We start from the raw sequence: 27,978 nt of genomic DNA, 5'->3' as shown, positions 1-27,978 counted from the left end.
CAGGTGGCAAGTACTCGGGTACTTCAGGTGTCAGGTACTCTGATGAGCAGGTGGAAGGTACTCGGGTACTCTGATGGGTAGGTGACAGGTATTCGGGTACTCTGATGGGTAGGTGACAGGTACTCGGGTACTTCGATGACGGGTACTCGGGTACTCCGGTGACGGGTACTCAAAGTACCAGAGTACCTGTCATCAGAGTACCTGAGTACCTGTCATCAGAGTACCCGAGTACCTGTCATCAGAGTACCCGAGTACCTTTCATCAGAGTACCCGAGTACCCGTCATCAGAGTACCCGAGTACCCGAGTACCTGTCATCAGAGTACCCGAGTACCTGTCATCAGAGTACCCGAGTACCTATCATCAGAGTACCCGAGTACCTGTCATCAGAGTACCCGAGTACCTGTCATCAGAGTACCCGAGTACCTATCATCAGAGTACCCGAGTACCTGTCATCAGAGTACCCGAGTACCTGTCATCAGAGTACCCGAGTACCCGTCATCAGAGTACCCGAGTACCCGTCATCAGAGTACCCGAGTACCCGAGTACCTGCCATCAGAGTACCCGAGTACCTATCATCAGAGTACCCGAGTACCCGTCATCAGAGTACCCGAGTATCTGTCATCAGAGTACCCGAGTATCTGTCATCAGAGTACCCGAGTATCTGTCATCAGAGTACCCGAGTACCCATCATCAGAGTACCCGAGTACCTGTCACTAGCCCATCAGAGTACCTGTCATCAGCCCATCAGAGTACCCGAGTACCTGTCATCAGAGTACCTGATGGGCTGGTGACAGGTACTCGGGTACTTTGATGGGCTAGTGACAGGTGCTTTTTATTGGGGGGGGGGGCAATCAGTGTGGTTGGGGTGCACTGTACTTGGTAACTAGCTGTTACCACAATCTCCTCCTCACACAGGATCAGTGTGTGAGGAGGAGAACACGGTGACAGCTAGTTACCGTGTTCTCTGATGACATTTGTGACCGGCTGTGATTGGACACAGCCGGTCACGTGGTAAAGAGCCAATTTCATTGGCTCTTTACCTAGATCGGGGATGGGCTCTGTCCGAAGGACGAGCCTCGTCCCCGATCGCCCGGGGGGCGCGCATTAAGGAAGGAACGAGCGGCTCGGGCTGGAGCTGCTCATGTGATCGGCTGTGATTTCTATTGGCTATTTACCGTGATCAGGGATGGGCTATGTCCGAGGGACGAGCCTCATCCCTGATCGCGCCGCTGCGCGCCGCCGGGGGCGCGCAGTAGCGGGGAGATCTGGGCGCCGTCATATGACGGCGGCCCGGATCGCTAAAGGAATGTTGCCGACGTCATTTTACAATGACTCGGTATTGAAGGGGTTAAGGCCTCTTGCACACAATTCTCCTGTTTGAGCATCTACTTTTTCAGAAGTTTTTTTTGTATGTATTTGCGTAAATTTACGCACATTTATGCGTTCTTGTTATAGATAATATGTAAATGGGCATGTGCGCACATTTGTGCATATTTGCACTCATTTGCGCGCAGGATGCGTAAAATACTGACCAAAAAGCTTTTTCTATTTCTTTTTTTTTTTCACTGAAGCATGCACGGCGCTTGTTTACGCATCTGTGTGCATAGGTACATTACAATTAATGGGCTGCATTTTATCTCAGAAAAAAAAAAAGCTGTTCTGAGCTTTTTCAAGCTGCAGTGTGCAAGGGACCTTATTGTGTACAGCAGCAACAGCTCTGACACCTGAATTCATGACCCTACATTTTGTACATAATGTCTGTATTATGTCAGTTATGTGTGTGTTATTTTTATACATTTTCAGTTTAAACGGCATTGAAACATAATGCTCTATGATGCTCTACAGAATACTGCTACATTTTCAACAAAAGAGTTTTATGTACCAGTGTACAGTGATGGGTTCCAGCAGTCCTTTGTACTCGGCATTTAATGTTATTGACAACCATGAATAAATTGATCATTTGTAGCAAGCAGAAAGCCATGGTGCTTAGCTTTATAGAGCTTAACGTGATACTTAACACACACAGTTTAATTTACATTGTCCCTTCTATTTCTGCATATGGAGGGTGGCACTGTAATTATTAAAAAAAAATTAAAAAAAATCTAAGTATCTTTTTCCTAATTGATATTATGCTGTCACATGACCCAGATCTTTCCAAGCTTGTCTGCAAGGAAACATAAGCAGGAGCTTCTAGTCCTCTGCTGCTGGTCACATGTGCAAAAAAAAAAAACACAGCCTTTGGAATATAGAGTAAAAATAAAAAAATAATATCAATAAACTGTTTTAAATTGTCATACAAATATATATATATATATATATATATATATATTTTTTTTTTTTTTTCTTAAACCACAGAGGATAGCGCAACCATACAGAAGGAGTAAATTTCAAATCTTACAAGGCTACTAAGACCTGATCTAAATAAGTAAATATGGGGATTTGGTCACACCATATGGCGTAAGGAGTAAGTATCTCCCATGGTTAAGAGAAGTGGGATATATCCTTCATTTTATGGATAGTGTAGGACATATTGATAATGGGGTACTTTGACGCAGTGATGGGCTTAAGCACGATACGGCCGTATGGTGTGACCAAATACCCATATTTAGTCATTTAGATCAGGTCTTAGTAGCCTTGTAAGATTTAAAATTTGTATTTTTGTATGTGTGCGCTATCCTCTGTGGGTATACAGTATATGTATATTGGTCATTAGAGCAGCACCATCTTTAGAAATGCATGTGCCCCCCCCCCCCCAACCCTTTGTTTGTATATATATATATTTTTTTGGCAATAACATGGTGTGGGCAGATTTTTGCCGGTCACAGGCTGTGTCATGCCCCTCCAGGTTGTGTCTTAGAATAACAGGGAGGTGAAGCGTCTATCAATCTACATGTAATACCCCGCCCCCATTGTGTTTATCTGGTTGGTGGGCATGAAGGAGAGAGGGAGTGGGCTGTCATTTACAACCGTGTATACAGACACCTGTGTGACTCTATAGAAACTCACTGAAAACTGAGCATGTGCAGAGTTGCCAACATTGCTCTGCAAAAAACCTCAGCTGCATTGGGGACTTGGCGGGAAGGTGTAGATAGAAAACAACAGGATCAACCATGTTTTTTTGCAGAATACAGAAAACAAATCTCATGGTGACTAAGTGAGTATGAATAGCATGTAACACACCATTTATTGAGAGTTTTTTATGATGTGGCCCAGACCAGCCCCCAAGTGCTCCCCCCTCCACATGGCTCCCTGATGGCCAACAACCCACCCACCATGTGTTTTTTCAGATTTTTTTTTTTTTTTTTTACACTTAGATTTTTCAAAAGTCTTTGGACCAGTAACATGACCGATGGTGTTACTTTACCATTTGAATTCTCTCTCATGGTGGGTGGTCTATAACCACTTGACCTCCGGAAGATTTATCCCCCTTCATGACCAGCCATTTGTGCGTCACAGCACTGCGTTATTTTAACTGACAACTGCGCGGTCATGCAACGCTGTACCCAAATAAAATGTATGTATTTTTTTTGCGAGCAAATAGAGCTTTCTTTTGGCGCATTTGATCCCCTCTGCGTTTTTTTTTTTTTTTTGCAATATAAACAAAAACAACCAACAAATTTGAACAAAAAACAATATTTTTTCCTTTCAGCTATAAAACATATCTGATAAAAAATAGAAAAACCAAATGTCTTCATCCATTTAGGCCAATATGTATTCTGCTGCATATTTTTGTTAAAAAAAGAAAAATCCTAAATAGGGTATATTTTGTCTGGTTTACACAAAAGTTATAGCGTCTGCAAACTATGGTATATACTGTATACTAGAACTTTTTTTTTTATACTAGTAATGGCAGCGATCAGCAACTTACTGTGTAACTGGACTGTGATATTGCGACGGACAGTCGGACATTACAAGACACGTTTGACACTTTGTGGGGACCAGTGACACTAATACAGTGATCAGTGCTAAAAAAATATGCTCTGTCACTGTACTAATGACACTAGCTGGGAAGGGGTTAAACATCTAGGGTGATCATAGGGTTAACTGTGTGCCTAGCCAGTGTTTATGTGTACACAGTGTGCTGCTTTTACTCAGGGATGTGCTGGATTTTATTCCCTGCTTTGCAGGGACACAAAATCATCCCTTCCCCCGTGTCAGAGCGGCGATCTGCCTTCTTTGCATAGGCAGATCTCCTTTCTGTGTCTCTGCCTGACGATCAGCGGGTGCTGGCGGACATTCAGTGCCCGGCACCCACAGATCAGCTTCTGCTTTGAGTAATCACAGCAAAAGTGGTTCGCCAGCGGCACGCTTGCGCGCCCCCTAGGTGCAAGTGCAGAATCATGTACTGTATATATATGTGATCCTGAGCAGGAGGGCTGCCCTGTAGCAGTAAATACTGTATGCTATGGAGCCGTCCTTAAGTGGATAATGAGGCACCATTACACTGCAAGTGCAGGGTGCCATGATGAAGCCCCCTCAAAGTCCATAACACCCTGCACTCAGAGTATGTCCTCAGTATTCTTAGGTGAATGACACTGTTTAGCCATTCCTTCTTGGGGTGTCTTAGGACTTGGCTAACTTTTTTTAATATGTGATCTTATCAACTGCTCCTGGAACTGTAAATGTTATACATATTGAAGGCTAGGCATTTCCAGAAAATAAAGGTGAACCCTAGTAGATAATAAAAAACTGTTCAGCTTTGTAAAATTTAAATTTTTTGTCATACCTGTAGCCCTAGAAGCCTGGCTGAAAAATTCCCAATTAGCACCCCCACATCCGATCTAGTTGCTAAGATGTGAAAACCATTGGGCGCTCACTGCCAGCATTACGGGGGTAAAAACGAACTGTTTTAGTGTCCTAGCAACATAGCAAGGCATACGTAGAGGTTGCTAGTTTTTTGGTCACGCTCCTGGAGGGGCCCAGACAGGGCCATCTTAACGAATGGGCACACTGGGCAGTTGCCCGGGGGTCCCACTTGCCTGGGGGGCCTCACCTGCCCAGCGACCCAACCCCAACCAAGCATTAGTCCCGATTCCCGTGTGCATGCCGCCACCGAACTTAGCAGGTGGCAAGAGCCTGTCGGCCCAGTGCTGCTGTCAAGCCACTTGGGCTGTGGGGGGGGGAGGGGGTCCCACAACTGCAGGAATGCCTGTCTGCCTCCACGGGAACAGGCACACACAGGACAGCCGAATCTGACTACCGTTCATGTGTGTGTTCCCCGGACCCAGCTGCTGAACTTGGAAGCTGTCATTGGCCTTGAACTGCTGTACCAATAAATAATCGTCTTATCGATAATTTGTATTTTTATTCACGTGGGTGATTGTGTAGGCGGGGCCCCAGTTCAATGCATTGCCCAGGGCCCTTTAATGCTCTTAAGATGGCACTGTGCCCAAATGGCCTACAGGTATGACAGTAATTTGAATGGACATTTTACAAAGCTGCGCCGTTTTTAATAAATACTAGGACCCCTAGATTGCAAAGGTTATTTTCTGGAAAAGGTGAACTTAACTTTTAAAGCTTGTGTAGATACCATTGACTAAGCAAAGTGACCTTCCAGGCCTTTTCATATCTGATGGTGTGTTTACAGAAGGAGGTATATTTGTTAGTACACCTCTCAGGCTACTATGCAGTTAAGCTGAAAATGTTTCTACAGGAGTGCTGAGAGCCTGGTTTCTCAATTATCAGGAAGGTTTATAGCTTTTCTGGGTGTCGTTATGTATCTGTTACTTCAAGCAAGACTTTAAATGTTTGCTTTCTGAGGATCCCAATCTAGTGCTGGAGGTTTACAAAGCTCAGTTCACAAAAGTGGTGGCAGTTCTGGGGTAGAATGGCATTGAGGTGTTAACCCAAGGGAGCCCCCAGTAGCAGATGGAAGCCTCAACTGCAATAGATGACACCAATCCGCACAGACCCCCTTCAGTGGTAGAATAGTTATTGAATCTCAAGTAGTTCACTAATCATGCCTAGATGCTGCATCTTTACACTAGAGACCTATGCTAAGAGCTTCCCCCGATGTTCATTCGGAATAACTATTGTTTGCCCTAGAAAACCACTTATGCCTGCCTTGTTCATGTATGCTAGGACTGTCTACATAGTATGTATAGGACTCAGTATACAAAACAGCCATTATTTTCAAATAAGCTAATTAGGTTTGGTTACATCATTATAATCTGGATACCTGTTTCTATTATTTTTTGAGACAAGCTGCAGTTTTTTGCATGTTTTTTTTTTTTTTTTTTGTTTCTTTTTTTTTTTATAGTTGATGGATATTGTATTTAGATGCAGGTAAATATTTTATGCTAGAATGTAAACCCTAAAAATGTCTCTTATTCTGTACCTTTTGGTCAGCTAAATATAGCAGTGTAAACGTTTTTCTGCTTGATAAGTGCAATTAAATACCTGTTGATCTGTTAAATCTAAAGCTGTCCTATGCACACTTCCTGTGTTATCTTGAAGGCATTAAAAACGTTTCTGTGTATAAAGAAAAAGTGCGCTGGATAAAGTAAGTGAAAAAAGCAGCAACCTTAGAGCCAATAGGTGATATGAAATGAAAAAAGAAAGTCAGGTGCGCTAAATTCACATGTGTCACACATCAAAACTTGGGTGTGTCACTATAATAAGTAACCAACCAACCTCTGCAGTGTGTACCTTGGTTGATGTGCACTAAGAGGGTGCATGGTATTACCAGAAACCCTGGTGCTGACAAATAAAAGGTGATGGATGAATTAATAATTTTCAATGTGATAATAACAACATAATCAAATGGTGCTTCACAAATAATGCAAAATAAAGTCCAAAACTTCAATGTGAACCACCTAAAGTGTAAATACACCCCTGGGGGGTACACAAGTCCCAAAATCCCACACAAATAATACAGTCCACAAACGTGTATTGGATAAATCTGTGAAGGTGCAATGGTTCCACCACCTGGATAGGGATTGGCCTCTTACCATAAGAAAGAGGTCAAGGGCGGATAATTAACCCAGTAGTGTCCTAGGGGTCCCGGGGGTCACCTTGGGATGTGCAGACAAAATTGGCCTCTTACCAGATCGCTCCAAGTATGGGCACGTTGTCTCACTTTTCGTATTATGTCCCAATCCCGGTCCTCTATCTTCCTGGGGGTTCTCTCTATTATCCCGGATGGAGGCTTCAGCTTGTGGCTCATGAAAATAAATTAGACCATAGTGCAGTACCTTGGGTGGTTTTATTAACAAAAGTAGATGCACTTACATTTAGACGGTCATCTCAAATCACAAAAAGAACCAATTCCAATAATAGAGGCCGAGACCACCTGCAGTGCGGTCCGGCAACCAACGATGACGGCGCGGCGCTCCTCTCTGACGCGTTTTCACTCAATAGTCGTCTAAGGAGATAGGAGTATGCCTGCACCGTCATCTTCCGCCCTTAAAAAGCCAATGTGTGACGCACTTCCAGTGTCCGCAGTATCCTCCTTCCTGTGCGTGCACAGGAAGTGACCTCACACAAGCAGTCCGTCCCGATACTTCCTGTTATGGAAAATAAACATCCGGGTCAAAGTCCGTGACGCTACCATAATCAGCACGATCGCCACCCATATAATGGGGACCGATCCGGCCGCCACAGGAAGTCGGGATCTGGGCTAACTAGTACTATACAGATGAAGGTCATATATGAAATGCCCAATACAATTCCATACGGTACAAAATAAAATAAAAAGCCGCAATGCTTCTCAGCTAATTCCAGCCATTATACAATAAAAAATATAAAATATAAAAATATTGAAATGCAAAACCCTGCCATCAATATAGGTAGGTGAATATTTTTGCACAATATTAAATAATATTTAAATCACATGTTAAAATAATAAAATCAATAAAATATTACCTCAAATTAAACATGATTTGGGCAATAAGAAAAGAGGAAAAAGAAAGCCAATAGGTAAATGACCTGCCTGTTATCAAACAAGATGTGTCACTATGTGTAAAGAGGAGAAGGGAGCAAGATTTGGCGAATCTCTAAACCATTCATCTGTTATTAATGAATGAGTTAATGTCAAGATCTACATTATGTCCTAGGGGGCGGGAGCTCTTCAGCTGGTAAATCCAGAAGGTTTCCCTTCTGGATATAGTCCTTCTCAAATCGCTACCTCGCCAGTGGGGAGTGTATTTCTCTATTACTACCACCTCTAAATCATGATGTTTCTTGTGGTGGTATATAGTACAATGTTGGGATAGGCTGTGACCTGGAAAACCTTTCCTTATGTTTGCCAGGTGTTCACAAACGCGGATACTTGCTGTCCTAATGGTCCTGCCTACATATTGTTTTTTACAGCTGCAGGTCACAAGGTAAATGACCCCTTTAGTATGGCAGGTAATGAAGTCTTTTATGGGAAAGCTTTCTCCGGTGACAGTTGATGTGAAGGTATTGGTCCTTTTGGTCTTAGCACTTCGACAGAGATTGCAATTTTTACATGGATAGTACCCCTTAAGATTGGGAAAGAGGATTGGGGTTACAGGTGGTTCTACATATGTCCGAGCTATCGTCTCCTTCAGGTTTTTGGCTTTCCTGAAGATCATCTGCGGACCCGTAGGGAGGACTGGACCTAATACTTTATCCTGCCTCAATATGTTCCAATGTTTACGAAAAACATGGTTCATCCATCTGTAGTTGCCCGAGAACTGCGTGATGAAAGCAAAGTCAAAACTTTTCTTAGTTGTTCCTTCATCTCGTTGAACGGTCAGTTCCACTTGTGTGCAATCTTCTAACTCCTTCATCTCTCTATCCAATGTAATGGGATCATAGCCCTTCTCTGTGAAGCGTTGTTTCAGAATTTCTGCTTGAGTGTAATAATCAGAACGTTTTGTACAATTCCTTCGTATCCGCCTGAATTGCCCTCTGGGAATAGACTTTAGCCATGCTGGATGATGGCAACTATCGAGTGAGATGAACCCGTTCTTATCTGTGGGTTTGTGGTAGGCACTTGTTACGAATCCATTCCCTCTTCTTGAGATGACTAGATCGAGGTAATGTACTGACACAGTACTCCAGGAATAGGTGAACCTAATGCCCCAACTGTTTTGGTTGATATGAACCATAAACTGGTGTAAACTCTCCTCGTTTCCTTTCCAAATAAAGATGGCATCGTCTATATAACGTCGCCAGAACAGCAATTCCTGTATCCTCTCGGAAAAAATGTTCCTATCTTCCCAGAGTGCCATAAAAAGATTGGCGAGGCTGGGGGCAAATTTAGCCCCCATCGCCACGCCTTTCTTTTGGAGAAAAAACTGATTTCCAAAGTAGAAGTAGTTGTGTTCCATGCCGAATGTGAGTAATTCCAGGATAAACCGCCTTTGTTGTATTGGAATCTCATATGCCTGGTCCAGGAACACACTAGCTGCCTCGTACCCCATATCATGGGGGATGACAGTGTACAAGGACGTAACATCCGCGGTAACTAGTAGAATGTTCCCCTCTACTTCTAAATTGGTGATCTCCTGTATACACTGGGAAGTGTCCTTCAGGTAGGCCGGAGTTTCCCTAACTAGAGGCTGCAGGAAGAAGTCAACGTATTTGCCTATCCTAGATGTTACGGAATCTATTCCGCTCACTATAGGTCTTCCTGGAGGTCTAGTCAAGCTCTTGTGAACTTTTGGAAGATAATAGATGATTGGTATACGTGGAGCCAGTGGAACCAGGAATTCTTTTTCCTTTTCACTTATAATACCATCTTCAAAGCCTCTTTTCACAATCTTTTCGAGCCTCCTCTTATAAGTCCCAGTAGGGTCCTTCCGAAGGATTTGATAAGTGTCTCGGTCTGATAAGAGGATTTGCATCTCTTCTAGATAATCCTCTTTATTCAGGAGTACCGTTCCCCCTCCTTTATCAGCCGGTCGAACAATCAGATTTTTATTGTCGCATATAGCTTTGATCCCTAAAGATAAATCTCTTTGGGATAGGATTTTCATATCTTTCTCCTCCAATTCCCTCAGGACAACCTCCTTGAAAATTTTGACATGATCACTGGACTTGCCTCCAGGATTGAACAAGGAAGCATTCCTGAGGTTGGTGGGTATACATGCGGTCTGACTGTATGACACATAATTCCTTTCTTTGACGTTGCACAAAAAATGTCGTTTTACATTCAATTTGCGTATAAATTTGTGCACGTCAACAAAGGTCTGGAACTTGTTGAGTGGTTTTTTCGGGGCATATTTCAGTCCCTTGTTAAGCGTGTGTTTTTCCTTTTCTGTTAAAACCACTCCACTCAGATTGAAAATTCCAGGAGTATCTACTTTTTCTTTTTTCCGTGCGCTGCCCCCCCTGCAGCCTCTACTGGTTTTTTTCTTTTGGCTTTGCTTGGTCCCTGGCCTAAAAAACCCTTTGGCTTGGAATTAATGGGGGTTGATAATAAGCCTCTTTTTGGTGGGTGCCTTTCATCCTCATCCGAATCATCATAACTTAATGATTCGTATCTGTTAGGCATCGAATACCTAGACTCTTGAGGTGTATGGGATGATTGGGAATAATACCCAGTGTGGTCCACCTGTCCTCTAAACGGGGATCTAGATCTTGATCGTCTCCGATTCCTCTCATCCGATCGATCCCTTCTGTTATATCCGGTGTTTGGATGTTCTTTTCTCTTTTTATCTTCCCATTTAGCCTTCCCCTTACCCTTGGGTGGGGGGGGGGTGGTTGTGTCTCCCTTAACGGTCTGAAGTTCCTATGATAGGATTGCCCACCAGTAACGACACCAGTTTGGGTCGGCGTTCCGCCAGGATTTTCTCCGGGGAGGTTTCTGGTAGGGACCTCTGGAGGTTCCACAAAATCCACTTTTCTAGTTGACTCTCCTGATGGTCCTTCTCCTGGATCTAAGGGGGTGACACTCATAGGTTCTTCTCCTCCTTGATTTAATTGCCATTTGAAAACTCTCCCTGAGGAGTAATCGTCCAAATCACGGAAATACTTCTTCCTCTTTTTGGCTTTCTGCGTAACCTCCTCCATCGTCATAATCTCTCTTAATTCTTGATTATAAACTTTGTAGGCTGGTTCCTGCATTAGGGGTGTTAGTTTCTCTTTAATTTCTTGAATCTCCTTGTTTAATCGGATGACTTTTTTCCTCTTTCTATCAACGAGAAAGCTAAGGAGACTCATCCCCGCTCCATTAAAAAATTGGTACCAATCCGTGACTTCGGGATCACCCTGGTCAGGATTGATATTCCAACGCAAGCTTCGTGGGACCATCTTTTCTTGCATATATTTTTCCAAAAAGACGATGTCCCAAGAAGCATGGAGTTCTGCCACTAACACATTTTTGAGTCGCATGAAAATGCCTCTCATGTCTGTGAAATCATTTTTTGTCTTATCAAAGACCTCTTCTACGGCTAATTTCCGTGTACTATGGTATTCAAAGATATCCATAGGGATGGATCCGCTGCACTGATATAAAAGTAATCGTGATGTGTATAAAGAAAAAGTGCGCTGGATAAAGTAAGTGAAAAAAGCAGCAACCTTAGAGCCAATAGGTGATATGAAATGAAAAAAGAAAGTCAGGTGCGCTAAATTCACATGTGTCACACATCAAAACTTGGGTGTGTCACTATAATAAGTAACCAACCAACCTCTGCAGTGTGTACCTTGGTTGATGTGCACTAAGAGGGTGCATGGTATTACCAGAAACCCTGGTGCTGACAAATAAAAGGTGATGGATGAAGTAATAATTTTCAATGTGATAATAACAACATAATCAAATGGTGCTTCACAAATAATGCAAAATAAAGTCCAAAACTTCAATGTGAACCACCTAAAGTGTAAATACACCCCTGGGGGGTACACAAGTCCCAAAATCCCACACAAATAATACAGTCCACAAACGTGTATTGGATAAAACTGTGAAGGTGCAATGGTTCCACCACCTGGATAGGGATTGGCCTCTTACCATAAGAAAGAGGTCAAGGGCGGATAATTAACCCAGTAGTGTCCTAGGGGTCCCGGGGGTCACCTTGGGATGTGCAGACAAAATTGGCCTCTTACCAGATCGCTCCAAGTATGGTCAAGTTGTCTCACTTTTCGTATTATGTCCCAATCCCGGTCCTCTATCTTCCTGGGGGTTCTCTCTATTATCCCGGATGGAGGCTTCAGCTTGTGGCTCATGAAAATAAATTAGACCATAGTGCAGTACCTTGGGTGGTTTTATTAACAAAAGTAGATGCACTTACATTTAGACGGTCATCTCAAATCACAAAAAGAACCAATTCCAATAATAGAGGCCGAGACCACCTGCAGTGCGGTCCGGCAACCAACGATGACGGCGCGGCGCTCCTCTCTGACGCGTTTCCACTCAATAGTCGTCTACGGAGATAGGAGTATGCCTGCACCGTCATCTTCCGCCCTTAAAAAGCCAATGTGTGACGCACTTCCGGTGTCCGCAGTATCCTCCTTCCTGTGCGTGCACAGGAAGTGACCTCACACAAGCAGTCCGTCCCGATACTTCCTGTTATGGAAAATAAACATCCGGGTCAAAGTCCGTGACGCTACCATAATCAGCACGATCGCCACCCATATAATGGGGACCGATCCGGCCGCCACAGGAAGTCGGGATCTGGGCTAACTAGTACTATACAGATGAAGGTCATATATGAAATGCCCAATACAATTCCATACGGTACAAAATAAAATAAAAAGCCGCAATGCTTCTCAGCTAATTCCAGCCATTATACAATAAAAAATATAAAATATAAAAATATTGAAATGCAAAACCCTGCCATCAATATAGGTAGGTGAATATTTTTGCACAATATTAAATAATATTTAAATCACATGTTAAAATAATAAAATCAATAAAATATTACCTCAAATTAAACATGATTTGGGCAATAAGAAAAGAGGAAAAAGAAAGCCAATAGGTAAATGACCTGCCTGTTATCAAACAAGATGTGTCACTATGTGTAAAGAGGAGAAGGGAGCAAGATTTGGCGAATCTCTAAACCATTCATCTGTTATTAATGAATGAGTTAATGTCAAGATCTACATTATGTCCTAGGGGGCGGGAGCTCTTCAGCTGGTAAATCCAGAAGGTTTCCCTTCTGGATATAGTCCTTCTCAAATCGCTACCTCGCCAGTGGGGAGTGTATTTCTCTATTACTACCACCTCTAAATCATGATGTTTCTTGTGGTGGTATATAGTACAATGTTGGGATAGGCTGTGACCTGGAAAACCTTTCCTTATGTTTGCCAGGTGTTCACAAACGCGGATACTTGCTGTCCTAATGGTCCTGCCTACATATTGTTTTTTACAGCTGCAGGTCACAAGGTAAATGACCCCTTTAGTATGGCAGGTAATGAAGTCTTTTATGGGAAAGCTTTCTCCGGTGACAGTTGATGTGAAGGTATTGGTCCTTTTGGTCTTAGCACTTCGACAGAGATTGCAATTTTTACATGGATAGTACCCCTTAAGATTGGGAAAGAGGATTGGGGTTACAGGTGGTTCTACATATGTCCGAGCTATCGTCTCCTTCAGGTTTTTGGCTTTCCTGAAGATCATCTGCGGACCCGTAGGGAGGACTGGACCTAATACTTTATCCTGCCTCAATATGTTCCAATGTTTACGAAAAACATGGTTCATCCATCTGTAGTTGCCCGAGAACTGCGTGATGAAAGCAAAGTCAAAACTTTTCTTAGTTGTTCCTTCATCTGTGAAGCCCTTCTCTGTGAAGCGTTGTTTCAGAATTTCTGCTTGAGTGTAATAATCAGAACGTTCTGTACAATTCCTTCGTATCCGCCTGAATTGCCCTCTGGGAATAGACTTTAGCCATGCTGGATGATGGCAACTATCGAGTGAGATGAACCCGTTCTTATCTGTGGGTTTGTGGTAGGCACTTGTTACGAATCCATTTCCTCTTCTTGAGATGACTAGATCGAGGTAATGTACTGACACAGTACTCCAGGAATAGGTGAACCTAATGCCCCAACTGTTTTGGTTGATATGAACCATAAACTGGTGTAAACTCTCCTCGTTTCCTTTCCAAATAAAGATGGCATCGTCTATATAACGTCGCCAGAACAGCAATTCCTGTATCCTCTCGGAAAAAATGTTCCTATCTTCCCAGAGTGCCATAAAAAGATTGGCGAGGCTGGGGGCAAATTTAGCCCCCATCGCCACGCCTTTCTTTTGGAGAAAAAACTGATTTCCAAAGTAGAAGTAGTTGTGTTCCATGCCGAATGTGAGTAATTCCAGGATAAACCGCCTTTGTTGTATTGGAATCTCATATGCCTGGTCCAGGAACACACTAGCTGCCTCGTACCCCATATCATGGGGGATGACAGTGTACAAGGACGTAACATCCGCGGTAACTAGTAGAATGTTCCCCTCTACTTCTAAATTGGTGATCTCCTGTATACACTGGGAAGTGTCCTTCAGGTAGGCCGGAGTTTCCCTAACTAGAGGCTGCAGGAAGAAGTCAACGTATTTGCCTATCCTAGATGTTACAGAATCTATTCCGCTCACTATAGGTCTTCCTGGAGGTCTAGTCAAGCTCTTGTGAACTTTTGGAAGATAATAGATGATTGGTATACGTGGAGCCAGTGGAACCAGGAATTCTTTTTCCTTTTCACTTATAATACCATCTTCAAAGCCTCTTTTCACAATCTTTTCGAGCCTCCTCTTATAAGTCCCAGTAGGGTCCTTCCGAAGGATTTGATAAGTGTCTCGGTCTGATAAGAGGTTTTGCATCTCTTCTAGATAATCCTCTTTATTCAGGAGTACCGTTCCCCCTCCTTTATCAGCCGGTCGAACAATCAGATTTTTATTGTCGCATATAGCTTTGATCCCTAAAGATAAATCTCTTTGGGATAGGATTTTCATATCTTTCTCCTCCAATTCCCTCAGGACAACCTCCTTGAAAATTTTGACATGATCACTGGACTTGCCTCCAGGATTGAACAAGGAAGCATTCCTGAGGTTGGTGGGTATACATGCGGTCTGACTGTATGACACATAATTCCTTTCTTTGGCGTTGCACAAAAAATGTCGTTTTACATTCAATTTGCGTATAAATTTGTGCACGTCAACAAAGGTCTGGAACTTGTTGAGTGGTTTTTTCGGGGCATATTTCAGTCCCTTGTTAAGCGTGTGTTTTTCCTTTTCTGTTAAAACCACTCCACTCAGATTGAAAATTCCAGGAGTATCTACTTTTTCTTTTTTCCGTGCGCTGCCCCCCCTGCAGCCTCTACTGGTTTTTTTCTTTTGGCTTTGCTTGGTCCCTGGCCTAAAAAGCCTCTTTTTGGTGGGTGCCTTTCATACGAATCATTAAGTTATGATGATTCGGATGAGGATGAAAGGCACCCACCAAAAAGAGGCTTATTATCAACCCCCATTAATTCCAAGCCAAAGGGTTTTTTAGGCCAGGGACCAAGCAAAGCCAAAAGAAAAAAACCAGTAGAGGCTGCAGGGGGGGCAGCGCACGGAAAAAAGAAAAAGTAGATACTCCTGGAATTTTCAATCTGAGTGGAGTGGTTTTAACAGAAAAGGAAAAACACACGCTTAACAAGGGACTGAAATATGCCCCGAAAAAAACACTCAACAAGTTCCAGACCTTTGTTGACGTGCACAAATTTATACGCAAATTGAATGTAAAACGACATTTTTTGTGCAACGCCAAAGAAAGGAATTATGTGTCATACAGTCAGACCGCATGTATACCCACCAACCTCAGGAATGCTTCCTTGTTCAATCCTGGAGGCAAGTCCAGTGATCATGTCAAAATTTTCAAGGAGGTTGTCCTGAGGGAATTGGAGGAGAAAGATATGAAAATCCTATCCCAAAGAGATTTATCTTTAGGGATCAAAGCTATATGCGACAATAAAAATCTGATTGTTCGACCGGCTGATAAAGGAGGGGGAACGGTACTCCTGAATAAAGAGGATTATCTAGAAGAGATGCAAAACCTCTTATCAGACCGAGACACTTATCAAATCCTTCGGAAGGACCCTACTGGGACTTATAAGAGGAGGCTCGAAAAGATTGTGAAAAGAGGCTTTGAAGATGGTATTATAAGTGAAAAGGAAAAAGAATTCCTGGTTCCACTGGCTCCACGTATACCAATCATCTATTATCTTCCAAAAGTTCACAAGAGCTTGACTAGACCTCCAGGAAGACTTATAGTGAGCGGAATAGATTCCGTAACATCTAGGATAGGCAAATACGTTGACTTCTTCCTGCAGCCTCTAGTTAGGGAAACTCCGGCCTACCTGAAGGACACTTCCCAGTGTATACAGGAGATCACCAATTTAGAAGTAGAGGGGAACATTCTACTAGTTACCGCGGATGTTACGTCCTTGTACACTGTCATCCCCCATGATATGGGGTACGAGGCAGCTAGTGTGTTCCTGGACCAGGCATATGAGATTCCAATACAACAAAGGCGGTTTATCCTGGAATTACTCACATTCGGCATGGAACACAACTACTTCTACTTTGGAAATCAGTTTTTTCTCCAAAAGAAAGGCGTGGCGATGGGGGCTAAATTTGCCCCCAGCCTCGCCAATCTTTTTATGGCACTCTGGGAAGATAGGAACATTTTTTCCGAGAGGATACAGGAATTGCTGTTCTGGCGACGTTATATAGACGATGCCATCTTTATTTGGAAAGGAAACGAGGAGAGTTTACACCAGTTTATGGTTCATATCAACCAAAACAGTTGGGGCATTAGGTTCACCTATTCCTGGAGTACTGTGTCAGTACATTACCTCGATCTAGTCATCTCAAGAAGAGGGAATGGATTCGTAACAAGTGCCTACCACAAACCCACAGATAAGAACGGGCTCATCTCACTCGATAGTTGCCATCATCCAGCATGGCTAAAGTCTATTCCCAGAGGGCAATTCAGGCGGATACGAAGGAATTGTACAGAGCGTTCTGATTATTACACTCAAGCAGAAATTCTGAAACAACGCTTCACAGAGAAGGGCTATGATCCCATTACATTGGATAGAGAGATGAAGGAGTTAGAAGATTGCACACAAGTGGAACTGACCGTTCAACGAGATGAAGGAACAACTAAGAAAAGTTTTGACTTTGCTTTCATCACGCAGTTCTCGGGCAACTACAGATGGATGAACCATGTTTTTCGTAAACATTGGAACATATTGAGGCAGGATAAAGTATTAGGTCCAGTCCTCCCTACGGGTCCGCAGATGATCTTCAGGAAAGCCAAAAACCTGAAGGAGACGATAGCTCGGACATATGTAGAACCACCTGTAACCCCAATCCTCTTTCCCAATCTTAAGGGGTACTATCCATGTAAAAATTGCAATCTCTGTCGAAGTGCTAAGACCAAAAGGACCAATACCTTCACATCAACTGTCACCGGAGAAAGCTTTCCCATAAAAGACTTCATTACCTGCCATACTAAAGGGGTCATTTACCTTGTGACCTGCAGCTGTAAAAAACAATATGTAGGCAGGACCATTAGGACAGCAAGTATCCGCGTTTGTGAACACCTGGCAAACATAAGGAAAGGTTTTCCAGGTCACAGCCTATCCCAACATTGTACTATATACCACCACAAGAAACATCATGATTTAGAGGTGGTAGTAATAGAGAAATACACTCCCCACTGGCGAGGTAGCGATTTGAGAAGGACTATATCCAGAAGGGAAACCTTCTGGATTTACCAGCTGAAGAGCTCCCGCCCCCTAGGACATAATGTAGATCTTGACATTAACTCATTCATTAATAACAGATGAATGGTTTAGAGATTCGCCAAATCTTGCTCCCTTCTCCTCTTTACACATAGTGACACATCTTGTTTGATAACAGGCAGGTCATTTACCTATTGGCTTTCTTTTTCCTCTTTTCTTATTGCCCAAATCATGTTTAATTTGAGGTAATATTTTATTGATTTTATTATTTTAACATGTGATTTAAATATTATTTAATATTGTGCAAAAATATTCACCTACCTATATTGATGGCAGGGTTTTGCATTTCAATATTTTTATATTTTATATTTTTTATTGTATAATGGCTGGAATTAGCTGAGAAGCATTGCGGCTTTTTATTTTATTTTGTACCGTATGGAATTGTATTGGGCATTTCATATATGACCTTCATCTGTATAGTACTAGTTAGCCCAGATCCCGACTTCCTGTGGCGGCCGGATCGGTCCCCATTATATGGGTGGCGATCGTGCTGATTATGGTAGCGTCACGGACTTTGACCCGGATGTTTATTTTCCATAACAGGAAGTATCGGGACGGACTGCTTGTGTGAGGTCACTTCCTGTGCACGTACAGGAAGGAGGATACTGCGGACACCGGAAGTGCGTCACACATTGGCTTTTTAAGGGCGGAAGATGACGGTGCAGGCATACTCCTATCTCCGTAGACGACTATTGAGTGGAAACGCGTCAGAGAGGAGCGCCGCGCCGTCATCGTTGGTTGCCGGACCGCACTGCAGGTGGTCTCGGCCTCTATTATTGGAATTGGTTCTTTTTGTGATTTGAGATGACCGTCTAAATGTAAGTGCATCTACTTTTGTTAATAAAACCACCCAAGGTACTGCACTATGGTCTAATTTATTTTCATGAGCCACAAGCTGAAGCCTCCATCCGGGATAATAGAGAGAACCCCCAGGAAGATAGAGGACCGGGATTGGGACATAATACGAAAAGTGAGACAACTTGACCATACTTGGAGCGATCTGGTAAGAGGCCAATTTTGTCTGCACATCCCAAGGTGACCCCCGGGACCCCTAGGACACTACTGGGTTAATTATCCGCCCTTGACCTCTTTCTTATGGTAAGAGGCCAATCCCTATCCAGGTGGTGGAACCATTGCACCTTCACAGTTTTATCCAATACACGTTTGTGGACTGTATTATTTGTGTGGGATTTTGGGACTTGTGTACCCCCCAGGGGTGTATTTACACTTTAGGTGGTTCACATTGAAGTTTTGGACTTTATTTTGCATTATTTGTGAAGCACCATTTGATTATGTTGTTATTATCACATTGAAAATTATTACTTCATCCATCACCTTTTATTTGTCAGCACCAGGGTTTCTGGTAATACCATGCACCCTCTTAGTGCACATCAACCAAGGTACACACTGCAGAGGTTGGTTGGTTACTTATTATAGTGACACACCCAAGTTTTGATGTGTGACACATGTGAATTTAGCGCACCTGACTTTCTTTTTTCATTTCATATCACCTATTGGCTCTAAGGTTGCTGCTTTTTTCACTTACTTTATCCAGCGCACTTTTTCTTTATACACATCACGATTACTTTTATATCAGTGCAGCGGATCCATCCCTATGGATATCTTTGAATACCATAGTACACGGAAATTAGCCGTAGAAGAGGTCTTTGATAAGACAAAAAATGATTTCACAGACATGAGAGGCATTTTCATGCGACTCAAAAATGTGTTAGTGGCAGAACTCCATGCTTCTTGGGACATCGTCTTTTTGGAAAAATATATGCAAGAAAAGATGGTCCCACGAAGCTTGCGTTGGAATATCAATCCTGACCAGGGTGATCCCGAAGTCACGGATTGGTACCAATTTTTTAATGGAGCGGGGATGAGTCTCCTTAGCTTTCTCGTTGATAGAAAGAGGAAAAAAGTCATCCGATTAAACAAGGAGATTCAAGAAATTAAAGAGAAACTAACACCCCTAATGCAGGAACCAGCCTACAAAGTTTATAATCAAGAATTAAGAGAGATTATGACGATGGAGGAGGTTACGCAGAAAGCCAAAAAGAGGAAGAAGTATTTCCGTGATTTGGACGATTACTCCTCAGGGAGAGTTTTCAAATGGCAATTAAATCAAGGAGGAGAAGAACCTATGAGTGTCACCCCCTTAGATCCAGGAGAAGGACCATCAGGAGAGTCAACTAGAAAAGTGGATTTTGTGGAACCTCCAGAGGTCCCTACCAGAAACCTCCCCGGAGAAAATCCTGGCGGAACGCCGACCCAAACTGGTGTCGTTACTGGTGGGCAATCCTATCATAGGAACTTCAGACCGTTAAGGGAGACACAACCACCCCCCCCACCCAAGGGTAAGGGGAAGGCTAAATGGGAAGATAAAAAGAGAAAAGAACATCCAAACACCGGATATAACAGAAGGGATCGATCGGATGAGAGGAATCGGAGACGATCAAGATCTAGATCCCCGTTTAGAGGACAGGTGGACCACACTGGTTATTATTCCCAATCATCCCATACACCTCAAGAGTCTAGGTATTCGATGCCTAACAGATACGAATCATTAAGTTATGATGATTCGGATGAGGATGAAAGGCACCCACCAAAAAGAGGCTTATTATCAACCCCCATTAATTCCAAGCCAAAGGGTTTTTTAGGCCAGGGACCAAGCAAAGCCAAAAGAAAAAAACCAGTAGAGGCTGCAGGGGGGGCAGCGCACGGAAAAAAGAAAAAGTAGATACTCCTGGAATTTTCAATCTGAGTGGAGTGGTTTTAACAGAAAAGGAAAAACACACGCTTAACAAGGGACTGAAATATGCCCCGAAAAAACCACTCAACAAGTTCCAGACCTTTGTTGACGTGCACAAATTTATACGCAAATTGAATGTAAAACGACATTTTTTGTGCAACGCCAAAGAAAGGAATTATGTGTCATACAGTCAGACCGCATGTATACCCACCAACCTCAGGAATGCTTCCTTGTTCAATCCTGGAGGCAAGTCCAGTGATCATGTCAAAATTTTCAAGGAGGTTGTCCTGAGGGAATTGGAGGAGAAAGATATGAAAATCCTATCCCAAAGAGATTTATCTTTAGGGATCAAAGCTATATGCGACAATAAAAATCTGATTGTTCGACCGGCTGATAAAGGAGGGGGAACGGTACTCCTGAATAAAGAGGATTATCTAGAAGAGATGCAAAACCTCTTATCAGACCGAGACACTTATCAAATCCTTCGGAAGGACCCTACTGGGACTTATAAGAGGAGGCTCGAAAAGATTGTGAAAAGAGGCTTTGAAGATGGTATTATAAGTGAAAAGGAAAAAGAATTCCTGGTTCCACTGGCTCCACGTATACCAATCATCTATTATCTTCCAAAAGTTCACAAGAGCTTGACTAGACCTCCAGGAAGACCTATAGTGAGCGGAATAGATTCCGTAACATCTAGGATAGGCAAATACGTTGACTTCTTCCTGCAGCCTCTAGTTAGGGAAACTCCGGCCTACCTGAAGGACACTTCCCAGTGTATACAGGAGATCACCAATTTAGAAGTAGAGGGGAACATTCTACTAGTTACCGCGGATGTTACGTCCTTGTACACTGTCATCCCCCATGATATGGGGTACGAGGCAGCTAGTGTGTTCCTGGACCAGGCATATGAGATTCCAATACAACAAAGGCGGTTTATCCTGGAATTACTCACATTCGGCATGGAACACAACTACTTCTACTTTGGAAATCAGTTTTTTCTCCAAAAGAAAGGCGTGGCGATGGGGGCTAAATTTGCCCCCAGCCTCGCCAATCTTTTTATGGCACTCTGGGAAGATAGGAACATTTTTTCCGAGAGGATACAGGAATTGCTGTTCTGGCGACGTTATATAGACGATGCCATCTTTATTTGGAAAGGAAACGAGGAGAGTTTACACCAGTTTATGGTTCATATCAACCAAAACAGTTGGGGCATTAGGTTCACCTATTCCTGGAGTACTGTGTCAGTACATTACCTCGATCTAGTCATCTCAAGAAGAGGGAATGGATTCGTAACAAGTGCCTACCACAAACCCACAGATAAGAACGGGTTCATCTCACTCGATAGTTGCCATCATCCAGCATGGCTAAAGTCTATTCCCAGAGGGCAATTCAGGCGGATACGAAGGAATTGTACAGAGCGTTCTGATTATTACACTCAAGCAGAAATTCTGAAACAACGCTTCACAGAGAAGGGCTATGATCCCATTACATTGGATAGAGAGATGAAGGAGTTAGAAGATTGCACACAAGTGGAACTGACCGTTCAACGAGATGAAGGAACAACTAAGAAAAGTTTTGACTTTGCTTTCATCACGCAGTTCTCGGGCAACTACAGATGGATGAACCATGTTTTTCGTAAACATTGGAACATATTGAGGCAGGATAAAGTATTAGGTCCAGTCCTCCCTACGGGTCCGCAGATGATCTTCAGGAAAGCCAAAAACCTGAAGGAGACGATAGCTCGGACATATGTAGAACCACCTGTAACCCCAATCCTCTTTCCCAATCTTAAGGGGTACTATCCATGTAAAAATTGCAATCTCTGTCGAAGTGCTAAGACCAAAAGGACCAATACCTTCACATCAACTGTCACCGGAGAAAGCTTTCCCATAAAAGACTTCATTACCTGCCATACTAAAGGGGTCATTTACCTTGTGACCTGCAGCTGTAAAAAACAATATGTAGGCAGGACCATTAGGACAGCAAGTATCCGCGTTTGTGAACACCTGGCAAACATAAGGAAAGGTTTTCCAGGTCACAGCCTATCCCAACATTGTACTATATACCACCACAAGAAACATCATGATTTAGAGGTGGTAGTAATAGAGAAATACACTCCCCACTGGCGAGGTAGCGATTTGAGAAGGACTATATCCAGAAGGGAAACCTTCTGGATTTACCAGCTGAAGAGCTCCCGCCCCCTAGGACATAATGTAGATCTTGACATTAACTCATTCATTAATAACAGATGAATGGTTTAGAGATTCGCCAAATCTTGCTCCCTTCTCCTCTTTACACATAGTGACACATCTTGTTTGATAACAGGCAGGTCATTTACCTATTGGCTTTCTTTTTCCTCTTTTCTTATTGCCCAAATCATGTTTAATTTGAGGTAATATTTTATTGATTTTATTATTTTAACATGTGATTTAAATATTATTTAATATTGTGCAAAAATATTCACCTACCTATATTGATGGCAGGGTTTTGCATTTCAATATTTTTATATTTTATATTTTTTATTGTATAATGGCTGGAATTAGCTGAGAAGCATTGCGGCTTTTTATTTTATTTTGTACCGTATGGAATTGTATTGGGCATTTCATATATGACCTTCATCTGTATAGTACTAGTTAGCCCAGATCCCGACTTCCTGTGGCGGCCGGATCGGTCTCCATTATATGGGTGGCGATCGTGCTGATTATGGTAGCGTCACGGACTTTGACCCGGATGTTTATTTTCCATAACAGGAAGTATCGGGACGGACTGCTTGTGTGAGGTCACTTCCTGTGCACGCACAGGAAGGAGGATACTGCGGACACCGGAAGTGCGTCACACATTGGCTTTTTAAGGGCGGAAGATGACGGTGCAGGCATACTCCTATCTCCGTAGACGACTATTGAGTGGAAACGCGTCAGAGAGGAGCGCCGCGCCGTCATCGTTGGTTGCCGGACCGCACTGCAGGTGGTCTCGGCCTCTATTATTGGAATTGGTTCTTTTTGTGATTTGAGATGACCGTCTAAATGTAAGTGCATCTACTTTTGTTAATAAAACCACCCAAGGTACTGCACTATGGTCTAATTTATTTTCATGAGCCACAAGCTGAAGCCTCCATCCGGGATAATAGAGAGAACCCCCAGGAAGATAGAGGACCGGGATTGGGACATAATACGAAAAGTGAGACAACTTGCCCATACTTGGAGCGATCTGGTAAGAGGCCAATTTTGTCTGCACATCCCAAGGTGACCCCCGGGACCCCTAGGACACTACTGGGTTAATTATCCGCCCTTGACCTCTTTCTTATGGTAAGAGGCCAATCCCTATCCAGGTGGTGGAACCATTGCACCTTCACAGTTTTATCCAATACACGTTTGTGGACTGTATTATTTGTGTGGGATTTTGGGACTTGTGTACCCCCCAGGGGTGTATTTACACTTTAGGTGGTTCACATTGAAGTTTTGGACTTTATTTTGCATTATTTGTGAAGCACCATTTGATTATGTTGTTATTATCACATTGAAAATTATTACTTCATCCATCACCTTTTATTTGTCAGCACCAGGGTTTCTGGTAATACCATGCACCCTCTTAGTGCACATCAACCAAGGTACACACTGCAGAGGTTGGTTGGTTACTTATTATAGTGACACACCCAAGTTTTGATGTGTGACACATGTGAATTTAGCGCACCTGACTTTCTTTTTTCATTAAAAACGTTTCTACCTGCATCTTGTGTTTTTCACATGCATTGATCGTGTAGTTTCATGGTGTTATTTGTTGCTCTGTGCACACAGGCTATAATAGAATACATTTTCACATTCACAAGTTTCTGTTTGTTTTCAAGCATGGGGCATGGCACTGCACAGGTTAATGCATGACCTCTGTCTGTAGTCTGAGAACTAACATTTCCTGTGAGGAAACTATATATCCCACAATCTCTGGGTCTCTTAGTCTAGTGCCTCGCAGGTGAGAGTAATGTAGTAATTAGGGCTGACCACACACAGACAGAAACAGGCAGAGCATTTAAAGTGATTCTAAAGGCAGAAGGTTTTTAATCTTAATTTATTCTATGCATTAAGATAAAAAAATCTTTATGTATGCAGCAGCCCCCCTAATACTTAACTGAGCCCCATCTCGATCCAACGATAATGCACTCAGCTGTCCAGGACTCTCCCTCCTGATTTGCTGAGACATGGCAGCAGGCACCAGTGGCTCCTGCTGCTGTCAGTTAATTTTAGTGAGCCAATGAGGAGAGAAAGGGGGCAGGGCCAAGCTGAGGCTCCATGTCTGAATGGACACACAGAGCAGCAGCTCAGCTCGGATGCCCCCATAGCAAGCTGCTTGCTGTGAGGCCACTTGGCAGGAGGAGGGGTCAGAAGTGATGGCGAGGGACCCGAGAACAGGAGGATCTGAGTTGCTCTGTGCAAAACCAACTGTACAGAGGAGGTAAGTATAACGTTTGTTATTTTTAAACAAAAAAACAAGACTTTAGTATCACCTATTGGAGAGCTCATCTGGCTGGAAGAGATACAGTATCTCACAAAAGTGAGTACACCCCTCACATTTTTGTAAATATTTTATTATATCTTTTCATGTGACAACACTGAAGAAATGACACTTTGCTACAATGTAAAGTAGTGAGTGTACAGCTTGTATAACAGTGTAAATTTGCTGTCCCCTCAAAATAACTCAACACGCAGCCATTAATGTCTAAACCGCTGGCAACAAAAGTGAGTACACCCCTAAGTGAAAATTTCCAAATTGGGCCCAAAGTGTCAATATTTTGTTTGGCCACCATTATTTTCCGGCACTGCCTTAACCCTCTTCGGCATGGAGTTCACCAGAGCTTCACATGTTGCCACTGGAGTCCTCTTCCACTCCTCCTTCCACTCCTAAACCCTATTGAGCATCTGTGGGGCATCCCCAAACAGGAGGTGGAGGAGCACAAGGTCTCTAACATCCACCAGCTCTATGATGTTGTAAAGACTGTTGGAAGAGGACTCCAGTGTCAAACTGTGAAGCTCTGGTGAACTCCATACCCAAGACGGTTAAGGCAGTGCTGGAAAATAATGGTGGCCACACAAAATATTGACACTTTGGGCCAAATTTGGACATTTTCACTTAGGGGTGTACTCACTTTTGTTGCCAGCGGTTTAGACATTAATGGGTGTGTGTTGAGTTATTTTGAGGGGACAGCAAATTTACACTGTTATACAAGCTGTACACTCACTACTTTACATTGTAGCAAAGTATAATTTCTTCAGTGTTGTCACATGAAAAGATAGAATAAAATATTTACAAAAATGTGAGGGGTGTATTCACTTTTGTGAGATACTGTATGCTTTATCACGTTAGCACACCAGCATTTGTGATGCAACACAAAGGGAATGGCAAGCCATGCAATGGATGCTGGGGGACCTGAAACAAGAAGTTGACTGTCCCTGGGCATAAGCTAAGCTGATTGATAAAGGGACATAGGGGAACATTAGTAATTTAAACATGTGCATTTTCTTTAAGGAGGGTAATTAGCCCTTTGTTCTTTATCTTGGGACTACAGAATAATCAGTGGGGGTTTCAGAGATGAGTGGAGTGGCAGGGTTTGAGTAGTGTAGCAAAACAGAACTGGGAAGGGCTGACACCATACCCATAGAAATCCTTTTGTTTTTTTAGCCTCGGACAGGACTCAGTAGCTGGGTCAGGTCAACGTGCATTTCTTTTTAGTAGTCAAGACAATATATGGGGCTTGGGTTCGTAGAAATGTTTAATTTTAGAATCTTGCTCATGCTATAACCACTGGATAAATTCCCCTCGAAAATCTTAAATCAGACTCATGAATGTCCCCAAAGAAAGGATTATTCCAGTGAGACATATTCAACAAACATATGCATGAAAACCTTATTCAGTACAAGCACAAATTAAAATGTATTCTAACACAATTCATAAAAATCTAAAGAAAAATATCAAATAAAAAAAAATAAATGCACTAAAAATACTTGAAAATAACACACATTAGGCAAAACCAGGTGCAAATTATTTCAAAACAATTACAATTACTCATGCCCCGAAAGTAATATGAAACATGCAACATAGAAAAAATTTTACCAAGCCAGCTAGTCCTGAAAATTAAATTTCTGCCTTACCGTAACTATTCTTAAAAATGCCCCCTCCCTCTCGCTGCTACCTATCCTATCTACCCTATATATAATAGATCTGTATACTTACCTCTTTCCAGCCTGCCCCCGTCAGCTATCTTGCATCTTGAGCAAATATAAATGTGTTTCCCATCAATATTTTAAATATGTGTGACATAACCTTTGAAGTCGGTTTATAATCTGTAATCTGTAACTTGTACATGAAAATGTAGTCCATATATCAGGATGGGCCATCACTAGCTGAAAATATTGATTGCTTTATATTTGTGAGGCTCCTATGTACCGTAGTCCACATTTCTGAGATTGTAATGAACAAACTATGTTTTGGTTCCTTTACAGGTTGGTCGAGATTTCTTCTTCCACCACCATAAATCCTCAGTGGGGCATAATAAGTCGATTTTTGGCATACAGCAAAGCTTTATCGGATCCATTTGTGTATTGTTTACTACGGAACCAGTATAAGACCTGCTGTCGAGACATGGTCAACAAACTCTTGAAACGCAGCTCTGGCAATTCCTCTGCGCGAAGGGTCAACTCCTATGTAGGACATTTGGTGCCAACCACTGCTGAATAAATAACCTCTGGAAACTACGAGAATCCATTTTGCCAAACAGGCACATGTGCAGATCCTTACAACAATGAGAACTACGTACTCTAAATGGAATATAATCCCTATTTTATGTTGCTGTAATTTTATGCCTTAATTTATTATGAAAAGTTTGTGTTCCTTTAAGAAAATACCTTTTCTGCGGGATATCATTCTCTGATCCCTGACCAATTTTCAGTCCACCACAGAAAAATGTTCCAGACTTGTATATCAGGGTATACGGAACACAGAAGCACTGATTGATAATACAAATCTACCTACTTGTACATTTCCATTAATTTGTGGATCTGTCTCTGCAGGTACTGTCTATTACTTGATTAAGAACATTTGATGACTTTGATATTGTTGCCTGTTGACAATCGTATGTTTGAGTAAAGGTCACCATTTGCTCAAAATAGGTATCTTGTGGATTTTGATAATGAATGGACTTAAGTTATTTCTCTTCCTTGACTCACTCAGTCACATTCCAATGTCTATAGAAACATAACACCAGCAGGCGCTCCTAGGAAAGCACATAAATATTGTCTGTAAGTGTGATGTGCCAAGGGGCTAATGACAGGATGGATGCAGGTGTCCAGTAAAAAAGTAATGGTTTATTCCAAATTAGTTAAAAGCATAACAGGATGCTGCACAGTCAAAGGCATGCACAACGGGTGTGCCAGGTGTGCATGGGCACACCTTAATCACCCTCTGCAATGCTGATTTCCCCTGCTTGCTAAAGCCCTGTCTCCACCCTGTAGTGCTGCTAGCTTCCCTCCTCTCCCACCAGCTGCTGTGGGGGATGTTT

General features: G+C 42.6%; 1 protein-coding gene across 3 annotated transcripts in view; it reads left to right on the top strand.

The window, feature by feature from the left end:
- GPR26 (G protein-coupled receptor 26) overlaps positions 1-27,349 on the top strand; it is a 70,771-nt gene extending 43,422 nt beyond the window's left edge. For all 3 annotated transcript variants that reach the window (XM_082268444.1, XM_082268442.1, XM_082268443.1), the window contains one exon: positions 26,924-27,349. In XM_082268444.1, the coding sequence (XP_082124570.1) occupies positions 26,924-27,158 (235 nt within the window). In that variant the 3' untranslated portion in view covers positions 27,159-27,349. The remainder of the gene's footprint in view (positions 1-26,923) is intronic.
- The last annotated feature ends 629 nt before the right edge of the window (positions 27,350-27,978 follow it).

This window comes from Pelophylax lessonae (genome assembly GCF_965119305.1).
Source record: "Pelophylax lessonae genome assembly, chromosome: 9".
Taxonomy (NCBI): Eukaryota; Metazoa; Chordata; class Amphibia; order Anura; family Ranidae; genus Pelophylax; species Pelophylax lessonae.
This window is presented reverse-complemented; position numbering and strand designations above follow the sequence as displayed.